Consider the following 16,787-nt stretch of genomic DNA (forward strand, 5'->3'; position numbering starts at 1 on the left):
ACCCAGTCATCAACAGAGGATTTGCAATAATATGTATTATCGTCCAGTGGAGGAGTGCAGAGGGTATGAATGTGGGTGGTGTTCATAGACACAACAAAGGCCTTAAACATGTCCACGATCTTCTCGGCCACATGTCATTAGTACACCTCAATACAGTTCACATAACAATACACAACTTGTAAGCAACCTCCCTTTTAACTAAAATGTCCAAATACTTCTGGCAGGGCAATAATAGTCCAGCTCTAATGAACTTCAATGGGAAGTGCATTGGAAAAATAGAGTCTGTTGCAGGGTGAAGCACTGGAACGATAGAGGGAAGAGAAAAAGAGAAGGAGAACAAGAGAGATCTTAGCTGTGGTCTTCAGGCGTGCCGGTGTACTGTCTGACTGTCCGATGGTTTGTATGTTAAAGCTTCGCAACAATGTTGCTACTAATCCATCCGATCCATAACGGGCGCGGTCCCAAATGAAAACAACAAATGACTGATTTACAGTTCAGGGAGGTTGCCTAATCACACATATGAAGTTTCGGAAAGAGCTGACTTTTTTTAACCCTTCATATAAAGTAAACTCATATCCTGATTGGGGTATGCCTTTACAGAATCCTGAGTTTTAAGATTTTACGTTAAGAACTGGTTTAGTGAGTGTGTGTTATTTCAGAAAATCACAGAAATCTCAGAGCTCCGCAGCACACTTTAAAAAGATTCGTACGAACACCATGCAACTGGATCTGTAACTGTTTAAAAAATATATATATATATTTTTGAACATCACCAATTTGACATTGTACGATTTCTCTTAACTAGTTGCTCCTACCCTCTACTTTTTTGAACATTTTGTTAAAAATCGCGCAACATTTCAGCGCCCTGCTACTCATGCCAGGAATATAGTACGTTCATATGGTTAGAATGTGTGTATAGGAAACCCTCGGACGTTTTTAAAACTGGTTAAATCACGACTGTGGCTATTACATAACGTGCGTTACATCGGAAAGCGCAGGAAAACCTGATCACAGAAAATGGAAATAAATATCCTTGCGCCACTTCCAGCAATTGTTAACAGTGAGCCGAATTAGATAAGACCGAGCATTCAACTCCCACAGCATCCCCATGCAGTCGAGTATCTTGTGAATTTAATCCTCTTTGATTCTTGGTTGAACCGAAAGAGGGGCACGACGTACCTCCGGTCTCCGCCCAGATCATTCCGGAAGAGCTCTCTCCTGAAATTTTTTCCAAGACGACAGCTACTGATATGTACATCGCCTACGGATGATTTTTATCGCTTATTAACGTTTACTAATACCTAAAGTAGCATTACAAACGTATTTCGAAGTGTTTTGTGAAAGTTTATCGTCTACTTTTTGAATTTAAAAAATGACGTTACGTTGTGAAATCGCTGTTTTTTCGTTTATCACACAGTCTACATATAACGATATCTTGGCTTTATATGGCCCGATTTAATCGAAATAAAGACCCAATAGTGTTTATGGGACATCTAGGAGTGCCAACAAAGAAGATGGTGAAAGGTAATGACTGTTTTCTATTTTATTGTGCGGTTTGTGTAACGCCGAAATGCTAATTATTTTGTTTACGTCCCCTGCTGTGCTTTTCTGTTGTAGTGTATTGGTGCATGCTATCAGATAATAGCTTCTCATGCTGTCGCCGAAAAGCATTTTAAAAATCTGACTTGTTGCCTGGATTCACAACGAGTGTAGCTTTAATTTGATACCCTGCATGTGTATTTTAATGAACTTTTGAGTTTTAACTAATACTATTAGCATTTAGCGTAGCGCATTTGCATTTCCAGAGCTCTAGTTGGGACGCAAGCGTCCCAGGTAGAGGTAAGAGGTTAAATGACGATAGATGAATGGCTGGTTCTTTTTTTATTGATACCGGAGGCTCCTTGACTTTGACGTGAAGCGGAAAAATTGCTCTATTTTCATTTTGGACTTTTAATCCCAGAAAAAATGGCCATAACTCAAAAACCGTTGAGGCCTAGACGCCATCTTGTTCAGGGCCAACTGCCCATTATGCCAAACCTATGCTCACCAAGTTTGTCTTCAAAGTCTTTTCCATTTTGGAGATAAGGCCACGTCGTGATTTATGATGTTTTGTACATTTGCAATATGATTCCATTCGCCCTCTTGTGGGATTTATCCGGACAGCAGAAAAATGACCAAAATTGGATTATTTTATAAAACGGAAACCGAATGTCCGAGAGAGTTTGTTTGATGACTTCCCGGTAGATCCGGCCCTGCCGCACGGCCCGACGCCGTCCGCGAATTTTACAAATGTTTTCGGACTGGTAAGGGACCGTACATTTGCAATATGAACTTTCTCACTAACCATACGGCGAATGTCAAAATGTTCCCTTAATGTATGACTTAATGTTAGTTCCCTCACTTCCAAGGCAGTCAGTCAGTCAGTCAATTAACAAAATCACTGATCATAACCTCATGACTGAAACATGGCTCAATCCTGATGATATTTACTGTGTTACATGAGGCCTCTCCTCTTGGTTACAATAGTGACCATATCTCCCCCCCTCGCATCCCTCGAAAGACAGAAGTGTTGCTAAAATTAACGACAGCAAATTTCAATACGAAAAAAGGACTACATTTGTCTTTAGTAATGAAATCTATGCAGCTTACTCAATCATTTTTATAGCTACCGTCGACAGGCCTCCTGGGCCGTATACAGCTTATCTGATTTAGTTGTCTGAATTCCGATTGGACCGCTCAGTCATGGCAGATATCCACATTTTAGGTGACTTCAATATTCACATGGAAAAGTCCACAGACCCACTCCAAAAAGGCTTTCAAAGCAATCATCGACTCAATGGGTTTTGTCCAACATGTCTCCGAACCTACGCATTGCCACAGTCATACCCTAGATCTAGTTTTGTCCCATGGAATAAATAGTGGATCTAAAAGGTTTCCACAACCCTGGACTATCTATTGCTTGCAATCGCAACAAATAATCTGCTCAGACCCCAACCAAGGACTATTACTATTTAATGACCATATTAATTACTTTCAATGTACTGCTAATAACAAACTTTATTGTTAGTGCCAAGTGTAATATCAATATCTTCAATATTTTGGCTGGTTGTAAAAGTAAACTATTGTGGTGAGTGACATTCATTAATGTGTCAACCTGACAAGATAACTCTTTAGGTCACAACTCAAATTAAATACGGCAAATGTTTAAATGGATGTTTAATGTCCCAGCGAAGAAAAAGCTGAAGAAAAGGGTAGGGCTTTGAGGAGTCTTTACCAGAGTGTGGAGAGTGAAGAAATAAGTCACGTATCTACATTGCCCAAGATGACCGCTGCTGACCAAACCAGTTTCCATCTCCTTCACCCCCACATCTTCCTTATTTGTATCATTTCAAAACTCTTCTAATAAACATTCTCTACTAAAGAGGACAAACATTAGGTGTACAGATTAGTTGAATATGTGGTGTTACTGTTATTGTAGAATTACAGGATATTCCAAAAGGCACACGTATTAAACTCCAATACATACTTAAGCAAAATCAATGGAGAAAAAAAAAATCCTAGGAGTATGATACACCTTGAGAAGACTGAAAAAAAGTCCACACTTGGATAAATAAATACTACTTTTAGTCCTTATGTTCCTGCACCCAAACTAGCTTGTTGGGTGTGATCGATTCCTCCAGTATGATGCACACACATGATTTTTAAATTGGCACTGTACCATATTTCTGCTTGTCTGTCAGCAAACAACCCGACCATAGTCTCTCCTCTGAGTGCTTTTGCTGCTTCCTTGAACACTGGCACACCTGAGAGACACACACTATGAGACGAGAGAATTCCATTTTAATTCATGATTGTTTTATTTGTTAATGCCACACATACGCTACCTGCGTCTGCTGTGGAGCTGAACAGGCCTAGTACTGTGACAGGGGCGATAGCTGCATGTCGCTGGTACAGGTCCCCCTCCAGGAATGATGTCACCTCATCAGGAGAGGACAGGAGGACAGGGGACACCAGACGACTCCTGGGTCACACACACACCAAAAGAAAAACACAGACATGGTGATGTGAAGGCCCCATGGTTTGACGGTCTTATCACATGTACGCAACCGCTCAGACAGGGGTTTGATCCCTTTCTCCACCCCTTCCCACCAAACTTTCTCCCCCGCTCTTTCTAAGCTGTCTGACTAACACACAAAAATGCTTTAAAATCTTTATGAAAGAAGACATGGCTGGGCACCCTTTAGAACAGTGTTTCCCCCCAAAAAAATGTCACACACACTCAACAAAGCACTCATCTTCCAAATGAGGAAAGAATGCACCCGTTTTAAGAACAAATGGATAAATGTACAGAAAAGGGTGAAATTTGAGAAAGGTAAGTAAACATGTAAACAAAGCATTAAGGTAACATGTAATAACACACAACCATGTCACTTTGTTATTATAATATGTAAATGAAGGCATTACGGTAACAAGTAAATTAAGCTAGAATTTTATTTATTTATTCTGAGCACCTTCAAAGTTCGACTGCCATTGTAACCTCACAGCAGCGATTCACATCCTTTTTTCTCTCTACATAATGGCCTTTTAATAGAACATGTAAATGAAGGCATTACAGTAACATACATGTAAATGAAGGAAGTTCTAGCTTTAGTTGTTTGAGCCTTCCTTCGAGGGTAAACAATATATCTACTGTACACAACACATTTATAGCTGAACATTCTACAACTTTGAACCCACCTGAACTCGCTCCAAATACCTAGTTTGAAGGAGATGTCCATAAATGCAATAGAATATTCTATATGTTCTATTTTACTTTAGTGGAGGTGTCACTCACAGCATGATGAACCTGTTCAGGCTCTCAGTACCCAGCATGCCTTGGTAGGGCTGGTTAGGCTCCTGTGGGCGGTACAGACGGACGGTGGGAAAGGAGCGGATTTTCTGAGCGCTGCACACGTCAGTCCACTCCCCACAATCCAGCACAGCCAGCTCCACGTCGCTGATGTCAGCGTCTTATAGATACATCCGGATAGACAGGACACGTTAGATACATGCATAAAGTCAACTGACACATTGATGTCAAATGGATAGGCTACATATACAGTTCACTGTCACATTCCTTAAGATGCCAAATAGATACAATCAACAGATCTGGATATCAAATACATAAAGATACACAGACAAATGGCATAAGTATCCGACAGTCAGGCATATTGATCTGACGGACCAGATGAAAATAGTTCTATTGACCGAGCCTAAATTGTCTTATCGACCACAAGGTCTTTGTAGGACTAGTCTTATTGACAGAGCCAAAAAAAAGGTCATATTGATTAACTGTCAAGATTATCAGGGAACTTACCTAACCCCTTTTGCTTCAAGTACAGTGATTTACAATAACATTGAAAAGGAGAACTGCTGAATCAACCATTCAAATGCATGTCTTAATGCATTACCTTCTAGGGATTCTGACACCTCTATGTAGGACTGCATGAAAGCCATGGAGACAGCATCCCCTGGTGGAGAAAAATAGAACGACTTACTTTTCAATACAGAAATGTAGTGTAATCGTAACAGAATTGTAAAAGTAGTAAAATAAACATGTTATGGATTCCACATTATCTTAAATAACAGGACCGAGGGGTGTCTTTTACACTAGCCTGGGCACCTGTCATCATGCCAAACAAATGTTTGGTATGGCAAGGAGTTGACATGATAGCACAAACAAATCTGAGACCATGCTACTTGTACACTGATTGGCTTATACAGAACTGTGTGAGACTTTCTTTGCCATGGCAATTCTGAATCATAAAATACATTTGAAAATTATAATCAAAGGAAAACTAGTCGAATGATTTGCACCCGTCTCGGTGGACTAATCCATTGAGGAGGCCACGGGGATAGCACAGTCCATTTTAAGACGTGATACTGAAGAGGTATATGGTTATATTAAGTAACAAATAAAATGGTGCAACATTAATAAACCTAATGTTATTCTATAACAAAATGTGCTTTCTACCACGTTGGATATAGTCGCTGTCTGCGGTTCTGAAACAATCTTCAGAAGAATTGCCGCCTTTCCCTACGTTGCCATGTGCATAATAGCAAAATTTACCGGCATATTGAGATTGAGAACAATGCAGCAGAGGCAACAACAGACGAGGAAACAGCCCTAGTCGGTCGGGATTAGTTTTACTGGGGGTGGTCGGGTTATGCAAAAATGTGCACAAGCACAAACCACCACATAGGTCATTTTAGTCCTATTCGCATATGCCATGTGTCATTTGTACATGGCAGGAGTAATAATTCCAGATGGTTTAGCGAGTTCAGTGTAGCCCTGTTATAGCCTGTACTTTATTTCAAATGTAATTATCACGATTTACATTCTACCCCTCAGCCTATGCTGGCGGCCAGCTCGAGTTTGAGAATGAGAGCAATACTGGGAGGTACAAGCTCAGAAACATAGCCATGGTCCGCTGGCATAGCCAACACCTGTCTGAGCAAGGTTATTATAGTTTTGGGATTTTATATTAGTTTTAATTTCTACAAAAAAATGTAAATTCAGTGTTACTTTTCAGACAGGTTGTGCTCATTTTTTATTTAGTTACATAAAACTATTTCTACACATACAGTGCATTCGGGAAATATTCAAACCCTTAGACTTTTTCCACTGTTACGCAACAGCCTTATTCTAAAATTGATTAAATGAATGTTTCCTCAATCTACACACAAAACCCCATAATGACAAACTGATTTTTTTGGGCAAATTTATTACAAATTTAAAAAAAGAAAAATTACATTTACATAAGTATTCAGACCCTTTAGCACAGATTACAGCCTGGATGGTGCCAGGTTTCCTCCAGACGTGAAGCTTGGTATTCAAACCAAAGAGTTCAATCTTGGTTTCATCAGACCAAAGAATTGTTTCTCATGGTCTGAGAGTCCTTAGGTGCCTTTTACTGAGGAGTGGCTTCCGTCTGGCCACTCTACCATAAAGGCCTGATTGGTGAAGTGCTGCAGAGACGGTCATCCTTCTGGAAGGTTCTCCCATCTCCACAGAGGAACTCTGGAGCTCTGTCAGAGTGACCATTGGGTCATTGCTCGGTTTGTCCAGGCAGCCAGTTCTAGGAAGTTTCTTGGTGGTTCCAAACTTCATCCATTTAACAATGGAGGCCACTGTTCTTGGGGACCTTTAAAGCTACAGGAATGTTTTTGAAACTTTCCCCAGATCTGTGCACAACTCCTTCGACCTCATGGCTTGGTTTTAGCTCTGACGTGCAGGGTCAACTGTGGGACCTTAGATAAACAGCTGTGTGCCTTTCCAAATCATTACCACAGGTAGACTCCAATCAAGTTATCAAAACATCTCAAGGATGATCAATGCATAAAGGATGCACCGGAGCTCAATTTCAAGTCTCATAGCAAAGGGTCTGAATACTTATGTAAATAAAGGTATGTTAAAATTATACATTTGCTAACATTTCGCTTTGTTATTATGGGGTAGTGTGTGGATGAGGTAAGAAAAAAAAAAATTAATCAATTTCAGAATAAGGCTGTAACGTTAAAGGAGCTATTTGGGTTGTATTATTTATTTAACTAGGCAAGTCAGTTAAGAACAAATTCTTATTTATGATGACTTCCTACCAAAAGGCCTTCTGCTGGGACAGGGGCTGGGATGAAAAATAAAAATAGGACAAAAACACACATCATGACAAGAGAGCGACAACACTACATAAAGAGACCTAAGACAACATAGCATGGTAGCAACACAAAACATGGTAAACATTATTGGACACAGATAACAGCACAATGGGCAAGGTAGAGACAACAATACATCACACAATGCAGCCACTGTCAGTATGAGTGTCCATGATTGAGTCTTTGAATGAAGAGATCTAGGCAGAGTTCCTCCGTCCAGTGTCTGTTCCTTTTGCCCATCTTAATCTTTATTTTTGTATTTATAATTTTTTAAAATTATTATTTTAAAATCGGCCAGTCGGAGATATGGCTTTTTCTTTGCAACTCTGCCTAGAAGGCCAGCATCCCAGAGTTGCCTCTTCACTGTTGACGTTGAGACTGGTGTTTTGCAGGTACCATTTAAAGAAGTTGTCAGTTGAGGACTTGTGAGGCGTCAGTTTCTCAAACTAGACACTAACGTACTTGTCCCCTTGCTCAGTTGTGCACCGGGGCCTCCCATTCCTCTTTCTATTCTGGTTAGAGCTAGTTTGCGCTGTTCTGTGAAGGGAGTAGTACACAGCGTTGTACCAGATCTTCAGTTTCTTGGCAATTACTCGCATGGAATAGCCTTAATTTCTCAAAACAAGAATAGACTGACGAGTTTCAGAAGAAAGTTATTCGTTTCTCCAACACCTTCGTGGGAATTTGTGTTATAACGATGCACAGTAAGTGTATATTTTGTATTTGTAAAATCATTTTTGGGGTGCTAGGAATGTAGAATTTCTGACGTTCCAAAACCTTATTGCATGCGGTGGTTATTAACGCGTAGACAGAGTGTCGGTACAGTTGCGGACATTGCCCCCGCCGTGGTCAATTGTTCAAATGAGAGCATTATGGCTGTATGGCCTTCGGTTCGAGAGCTAAAGTTGAAATTATAAAAGTCAATCTCAATGTGACTTGGAATTAAAAAAGGGAATAAGATAAAAGACTGGTGCAAAATATATGGAAGGAAACGCTCACACCCATGTTTAAACCAGTTGTGGAAAAAGTACCCAATTATCATTCTATAGTAAAAGTAAAGATTACTTCTGTCATTCTCTATTAAGTTAAAGTCACCCAGTGACTTGAGTAAAAGTCTAAAAGCACTTGGTTTTAAAATGTACTTGAGAAAATCCTTTCACATTCCTTATAATTAAGCAAACCAGACTGCACAGTTTTTAAAGTTTTTTTTTTATGTACGGATAGCCAGGAGCACACGCCAACACTCAGACATCATTTACAAAACAAAGCCTTTGTGATTAGTGAGTCTGCCAGATCGGAGGCAGTAGGATTGACCAGGAATGTTCTCTAGGTAAGTGTGTGAATTTGACCATTTTTACTGTCCTGCTAATCATTCGAAGTGTACTTTTGGTTCTCAGGGGAATTGTATGGAGTAAAAAGTACAATATTTTCTTTAGGAATGTAATGAAATAAAAGTTGTCAAAAATATGAAATAGTAAAATAAGTTACAGAACCCCAAAAAACAACTTAAGTAATACTTTAAATGATTTTTACACCTCTGGTTTAAACCAATCCAATGCTTTAACTTTAGTAGTACGTGTAAGAATCAAGTTGGCCACCAAGATAGATATTTTTAAACATCGACAAATATCCTGGCCACATTTACACGTCAGATTCCATAGTTTAAGTTGTCCATTTTATAATACAAATAAATCATATTTTAAGTGTCGTTGAATGTGCGTGCACGCGCACGCACACACACACACTTTAATTCTAGCCTCATTTCATCCTGTGGCCACAGGTGATAAATAAAATAACAGATTACACATTAAAACCTCATACAGAACGATATAAAAGCAACATGCTCACATTTCACGTAAAACAGCACCACCGTGTAGTCACTCTCTGCCACTGCGCTGTGGAACGTGTCAGCAGTGAGTTCTGTGACAGCATCCATGTCCAGACTCTGGCCCCTGTCTCTGTACACAGACTCCGCCACCTCATCATCAAGCACATCTAGTGACAAAGAAGCAGTCAACCAATTGTACAGTGGGAGCAGAGTGCTATAAACATTTAATTTAATGCACACTCATAAACAACCCACTTCTATCTACACACCTGCCTAGGGAGGGGCTAGACACTTTTCTACAATGCCCCTTCTAATTTAATATAATGAAAAGTGTTTAGGGTTAATGAAAAATTGTAGAGCGCAGAGAAATCTGAAAGTGAAATTTTAAAATGTTTAGTGTCACCATTTAAATTCTGTGATCTGGTTTCTTGTTGGCATTACAATACATGTACAATTTGTTTATGATGTTGACCTGAAACAAGGAAAAGGAAATGATAAAAATATATCTACAACAAGACCCCTGCTTACCAAGAGTGGCCCAATTATCATCGTCCTCTTCCTCCTCCGGAGTGCTCTCATCTCTGAACAGGTCGATAACCTCCTCTAGATTGTTTAGAATCAGGTACTTGACCTCTGAACCCTGACAAACACAGCATTTTGTTAGTGTCTAAGTGTGTGTATGTAACTTTTGAGCTGTGGAAAGAATTTCTCCTTGAAGGACAACAATCAATATACTTCTGTTGAAAATGAGGCCATTTTGATTGTACACTACAGTGGTAATAAACAGGACTTCTTTATACCACATACAGTGAGCGCCAAAAGTATTGGGAGAGTAGGCAGGTTTTCATGGGAGATTAATTTGTCGAAAGCATTTGTCATAAACATTTCGACATGTGGAATGGAAACGGCAGATAGCAGACATTTTCTAAAGCTCGACAACATTTTTATCCATTCGACGGGTGGATTTTTCTTTTGTCAAACTTTCTTTGCAACAAATGATAGAAAGTGTTTCTCAAATAAATTATGGTTGCTGAATGCTTTTGAAGGTACGCAGAGCACTGCACATTTAATTCTAAATGCCGAGTGTACTTCTAGAAAAATACATACACATATATATATATATATTTGCAGGACAAGGACAGTGGCCCAAAAATCTACAAAGTATCACAGCTGGAGAATTGCAGACCTTAGTTGGGTCTTGTGGTCAGAATATCTCCAAAACTACAATCAGATGCCACCTACATAACCACATGTTGCTTGGGAGGGTTGCCATAAAAAAGCCTTTGCGGTCATCAAACAAACTGAACTTGTTAGGACACATGGTATCATGGACTCCAAGTACCAGCAGATATTAAATCAAAACCTGACAGCCTCTGCTAGGAAGCTTAAACTGGGCCGTGGTTGGATCTTCCAGCAGGACAATGATCCAAAGCACACCTCGAAAACAGTTCACCGACGATAGAATCAAGGTTTTGCCATGGCCATCTGAGTCCCCTGACCTAAACTCCATAGTAAACCTGTGGGATGAGCTGAAGAGACTCCACAAGCATAGACCTCAGATCTGAAGAGATTCTGTATGGAGGAATGGTCTCAGATCCCTTGCCATGTGTTCTCCAACCTCAACGCATTTAAGAGAAGACTCATAGCTGTTCTTGGCAAAAAGGAAGTAGCACAAAGTATTAAATGAAGGGGTGCCAATAATTGGGGCACACATTTGTTTATGATAAGAATTTTCTTTAAATTATTTTACTTTAAAAAAAAGTTAGATGTGTGAACATTTTGAATAAAAGACCAAGAGGATAAATAGACTTTTTCACAGCCCGTTTTGCTGATATTTATCACCGGGTGCCAATTAGTGGAGGGCCCTGTAAATAATGTATTGTGCAATTTGAGTCACTTATTTTAAATAAGGATAGAATAAATTTCTAAACACTTCTACATGAATGTGGATGCTACCTTGATTACAGAACCCTGAATGAATAGTGAATAACGATGGGTAAGAAAATTAGACGCACAATTATCATACCCCCAAGACATCTCACCATTACAATAACAGGGAGAGATTAGCATTTTGGGGGGTATGATATTTGTGCTTCCATAGCTTTCGCACTCATCATTATTCACAATTCATTCAGGATTATCCGTAATGGTAGCATCCACATTAATGTAGCAGTGTTTAGAAACATATTCTATTATTATTTACAAAAGTGAATCCAATGACAACACAATTTACCATTAATTTCTACTGGGCACAAAACAATCTGAAACACAACCAAAACAAACAGTAAGTGCATCCAACAAGTTTGTAGAGTCACAACCTTGATGTAGTCATTGCATGCTAGGAATATGGGACCATATACAACACTTTTTATTATTTTAATACACATAAGTGAATTTGGTCCCATGAAATGGGGTAGACTATGTATAAAAAGTGCTGTAATTTCTAAAACGGTTCACCCGATATGATGAAAATCCCCTCAAATTAAAGCGGACAGTCTGCACTTCTACCTCATTGTCATTGTATCATTTAATTCCAAAATGCTGGATGGAGTACAGAGCCAAAACAACAAAAAGTGTCACTGTCCCAATCCTTTTGGCGCTCACTGTAACTAAGCATGGTGGTATAGCCATCACAAATAATATTTTGTTGGGAGAAATGGATTGCTTTCTATAAAGCAATTTATGTAACTTGCTAAATAATAAAAAGGGACTCACCTCTCCTGGTAGTCTGTAAGCAGCATTGTATTCCAGTGGGATTTTTACATCAGGACTCTCTCTGCCACAGATCGGAAAGAATAGTCAGTTTACTCTTTGCTTGTGTTGTTGGAATAGATTACATGTTAATTCAATGGTCATGTAAAGTACATCTGAAAGGATTGAATAGGTACACACAATACAGGGTGGGGGTGGGGGTCCAGTGCCAAGCTCATCAGAACTACTACCATATTGCTCACTCTACAAATCCTTTCAGATCTTTATGAGTGCATAGAGGGTAGGGGCTAAAGATCATGGACCAAGCCATATTGCAATAGGTAGGAACTACCAACCCATGATGACTATAACCAGGGTAATGTTAAATTAGGTAACACTGAAGCAAAACGTTTCAAAATCCCCCGTTTAAAAAGGGAATAACGTCGCACTGGATAAGAGAGTCTGCTAAATTACTAAAATGTAAAACATACAAAAGAAAACAAAAACAGGCATTTCTTATAAGACACACAGATAGTACCCCTACTACCAACCTGTTTAACTCAATTTCAGACTGTTTTCTTCCATTTCATAACAAATTAACACATCCCAACAAAAGGTAGGATGAGCCAGTGTTGTCATGGCCCTCCGCTGGTACTGACCTGTGGATGAGCACCAGGCCCACCTGGCCTCTCAGCCTCCAGGCTAGAGTTTGGGCAGTGACCCGGTCAAGGGCCACCGTGTGGGGCTGAGAGAAGAGGAAGAGCAGGGGCACCTGGAGGTGGCTGTGGACCATGTTCACCTCTGAGGGCTCCACTGAGGCCTCACTCTGATAGGGAGAGAAATTGTATAAACTTTTTTAATCCCAGACATGAACAATAACAAAAAGATGGAGCAAAATCACAAGAGTTCCACCAACAAGGGATATATGTATTCTGCCTATAGCCTAAGAATCGCTAATCAAACTGTTGTCTTAGCAAGAAGGCTGTTTTATTTGCTTGTTTTGAATTTTGAAGTCGTCTTTGAAGTGAATATATTGTTGACAATGGACGCAGACACTGTGGCAGGGACTGCCAGAAGGAGGGTGGCTCCAGTATTCACTCTGTCTGAAATCAACCACCAGCAAGGGAGTAGAGACTGATTTGAGACTGGACAACCTGGCTTCTCACCACCAGTGGGGCTTCCATCAGCTGGAGGAAGGTGTAGATGTGGAGGGTGGTGAGGGCTCTCCTTAGGGCCGTGTGTGGACAGGGGTCTGAGTGCTGGGATTGGGATGCACCCTTACAGTGCAGGAACCACAGACCTGCTGTCAGAGATGAAATATCCTCCACCCTGCAATGTAGCACAAGAGGAAGATGACACCAATAGTCGTAATATGGCGAATTGTAAATTGTGCCCTTTTGTGTGATCTGAAAGAAAGGTAAGTGTAAGCAATATTGGAATTATATTAAGGCTATCAAAGTCTCAGGTATCCAAACTTTCAGATATACACAAAATGTCTAGGGGTCATTTGGGAGTTGAGCAAAAGTCTAAGCAATAGATATATAGAAAGAGGACTCTAGTTACCTGGTCATGGTGTAGACCCATTTGGTCATACATTCCATGCATACCAAACAGGCATCTACGTATATCATCCAGGACTAGACATCTGACTTTCACATTTCATACAGAAGAGGGAATGATATTTCAATAGCATATTCTTTTATACACCGTATCATCACGGTCATGTTCAGTAGAGAGAAAACTGTTTGAAATTAGAGTGAAAGGGGATGTACATCCTGTATTTGGCCAATATTTCTCTTTTTCGTTAGACTTGGGTGGTATCTAGATTTTCATACCGACCTTGTTCCATCCCAGGATATTTGGTAATACAGACACTGAACACAAGGGGCACTATTTTCAAACTCCACTGAGGCTCTGTAATCTGAAAGGTTAGCAATGCTAACAAGTATACGTAAATTTCCATAGCTAAATGCTATTGAGCGCATTGCGAGCATCTTATTCCGTCTGAAACTACACTGCTCAAAAAAATAAAAGGGAACACTAAAACAACAATATAACTCTTAAGTCAATCACACTTCTGTGAAATCAAACTGTCCACTTAGGAAGCAACACTGATTGACAATACATTTCACATGCCGTTGTGCAAATGGAATAGACAACAGGTGGAAATTATAGGCAATTAGCAAGACACCACCAATAAAGGAGTGGTTCTGCAGGTGGGGACCACAGACCACTTCTCAGTTCCTATGCTTCCTGGCTGATGTTTTGGTCACTTTTGAATGCTGGCGGTGCTTTCACTCTAGTGGTAGCATGAGACGGAGTCTACAACCCTCACAAGTGGCTTTGTGCTTACAGCCAAACACCGTGCAGGACGTTTTTCATTTGTCAGAGAACACCAAGATTGGCAAATTCGCCACTGGCGCCCTGTGCTCTTCACAGATGAAAGCAGGTTCACACTGAGCACATGTGACAGACGTGACAGTCTGGAGACGCCGTGGAGAACGTTCTGCTGCCTGCAACATCCTCCAGCATGACCGGTTTGGCGGTGGGTCAGTCATGGTGTGGGGTGGCATTACACACACTACTGAGACTTATTTTGATTTGTTTTAAGGACATTACATCAAAGTTGGATCAGCCTGTAGTGTGATTGTTGTCAGCACATTCAACTATGTAAAGAAAAAAGTATTTCATAAGAATATTTCATTCATTCATTACATTTACATTTAAGTCATTTAGCAGACGCTCTTATCCAGAGCGACTTACAAATTGGTGCATTCACCTTATGACATCCAGTGGAACAGTAGCGCATCTAAATCTTTTTTAAGAGGGGAGGGAGGGGGGGTGAGAGGGATTACTTTATCCTATCCTAGGTATTCCTTAAAGAGGTGGGGTTTCAGGTGTCTCCGGAAGGTGGTGATTGACTCCGCTGTCCTGGCGTCGTGAGGGAGTTTGTTCCACCATTGGGGGCCAGAGTTGAACAGTTTTGACTGGGCTGGGCGGGAACTGTACTTCCTCAGTGGTAGGGAGGCGAGCAGGCCAGAGGTGGATGAACGCAGTGCCCTTGTTTGGGTGTAGGGCCTGATCAGAGCCTGGAGGTACTGAGGTGCCGTTCTCCTCACAGCTCCGTAGGCAAGCACCATGGTCCTGTAGCGGATGCGAGCTTCAACTGGAAGCCAGTGGAGAGAGCGGAGGAGCGGGGTGACGTGAGAGAACTTGGGAAGGTTGAACACCAGACGGGCTGCGGCGTTCTGGATGAGTTGTAGGGGTTTAATGGCACAGGCAGGGAGCCCAGCCAACAGCGAGTTGCAGTAATCCAGACGGGAGATGACGAGTGCCTGGATTAGGACCTGCGCCGCTTCCTGTGTGAGGCAGGGTCGTACTCTGCGGATGTTGTAGAGCATGAACCTACAGGAACGGGCCACCGCCTTGATGTTAGTTGAGAACGACAGGGTGTTGTCCAGGATCACGCCAAGGTTCTTAGCGCTCTGGGAGGAGGACACAATGGAGTTGTCAACCGTGATGGCGAGATCATGGAACGGGCAGTCCTTCCCCGGGAGGAAGAGCAGCTCCGTCTTGCCAAGGTTCAGCTTGAGGTGGTGATCCGTCATCCACACTGATATGTCTGCCAGACATGCAGAGATGCGATTCGCCACCTGATCATCAGAAGGGGGAAAGGAGAAGATTAATTGTGTGTCGTCTGCATAGCAATGATAGGAGAGACCATGTGAGGTTATGACAGAGCCAAGTGACTTGGTGTATAGCGAGAATAGGAGAGGGCCTAGAACAGAGCCCTGGGGGACACCAGTGGTGAGAGCACGTGGTGTGGAGACGGATTCTCGCCACGCCCCCTGGTAGGAGCGACCTGTCAGGTAGGACGCAATCAAAGCGTGGGCCGCGCCGGAGATGCCCAACTCGGAGAGGGTGGAGAGGAGGATCTGATGGTTCACAGTATCGAAGGCAGCCGATAGGTCTAGAAGGATGAGAGCAGAGGAGAGAGAGTTAGCTTTAGCAGTGCGGAGCACCTCCGTGATACAGAGAAGAGCAGTCTCAGTTGAATGACTAGTCTTGAAACCTGACTGATTTGGATCAAGAAGGTCATTCTGAGAGAGATAGCGGGAGAGCTGGCCAAGGACGGCACGTTCAAGAGTTTTGGAGAGAAAAGAAAGAAGGGATACTGGTCTGTAGTTGTTGACATCGGAGGGATCGAGTGTAGGTTTTTTCAGAAGGGGTGCAACTCTCGCTCTCTTGAAGACGGAAGGGACGTAGTAGCCAGCTGTCAGGGATGAGTTGATGAGCGAGGTGAGGTAGGGGAGAAGGTCTCCGGAAATGGTCTGGAGAAGAGAGGAGGGGATAGGGTCAAGCGGGCAGGTTGTTGGGCGGCCGGCCGTCACAAGACGCAAGATTTCATCTGGAGAGAGGGGGGAGAAAGAAGTCAGAGCGCAGGGTAGGGCAGTGTGAGCAGAACCAGCGGTGTCGTTTGACTTAACAAACGAGGATCGGATGTCGTCGACCTTCTTTTCAAAATGGTTGACGAAGTCATCTGCAGAGAGGGAGGAGGGGGGATTCAGGAGGGAGG

General features: G+C 41.6%; 1 protein-coding gene across 5 annotated transcripts in view; it reads right to left on the minus strand.

Annotated features, from left to right (window-relative positions):
- Positions 1 to 16,787, minus strand: part of txndc16 (thioredoxin domain containing 16) — a 67,698-nt gene that overhangs the window by 40,544 nt on the left and 10,367 nt on the right. For 4 of the 5 annotated variants that reach the window (XM_029687467.2, XM_029687466.2, XM_029687470.2 and 1 more), the window contains 9 exons: positions 13,366 to 13,540; positions 12,871 to 13,037; positions 12,236 to 12,296; positions 10,049 to 10,160; positions 9,541 to 9,687; positions 5,451 to 5,510; positions 4,835 to 5,009; positions 3,885 to 4,021; positions 3,719 to 3,803 (listed from right to left, as the gene is read on the minus strand). In XM_029687467.2, coding sequence (XP_029543327.2) covers positions 3,719 to 3,803; positions 3,885 to 4,021; positions 4,835 to 5,009; positions 5,451 to 5,510; positions 9,541 to 9,687; positions 10,049 to 10,160; positions 12,236 to 12,296; positions 12,871 to 13,037; positions 13,366 to 13,540 — 1,119 coding nt within the window. The remainder of the gene's footprint in view (positions 1 to 3,718; positions 3,804 to 3,884; positions 4,022 to 4,834; positions 5,010 to 5,450; positions 5,511 to 9,540; positions 9,688 to 10,048; positions 10,161 to 12,235; positions 12,297 to 12,870; positions 13,038 to 13,365; positions 13,541 to 16,787) is intronic. The other variant, XM_029687468.2, reaches the window with a different exon arrangement.

This window comes from Oncorhynchus nerka, linkage group LG18, assembly GCF_034236695.1.
Source record: "Oncorhynchus nerka isolate Pitt River linkage group LG18, Oner_Uvic_2.0, whole genome shotgun sequence".
Taxonomy (NCBI): Eukaryota; Metazoa; Chordata; class Actinopteri; order Salmoniformes; family Salmonidae; genus Oncorhynchus; species Oncorhynchus nerka.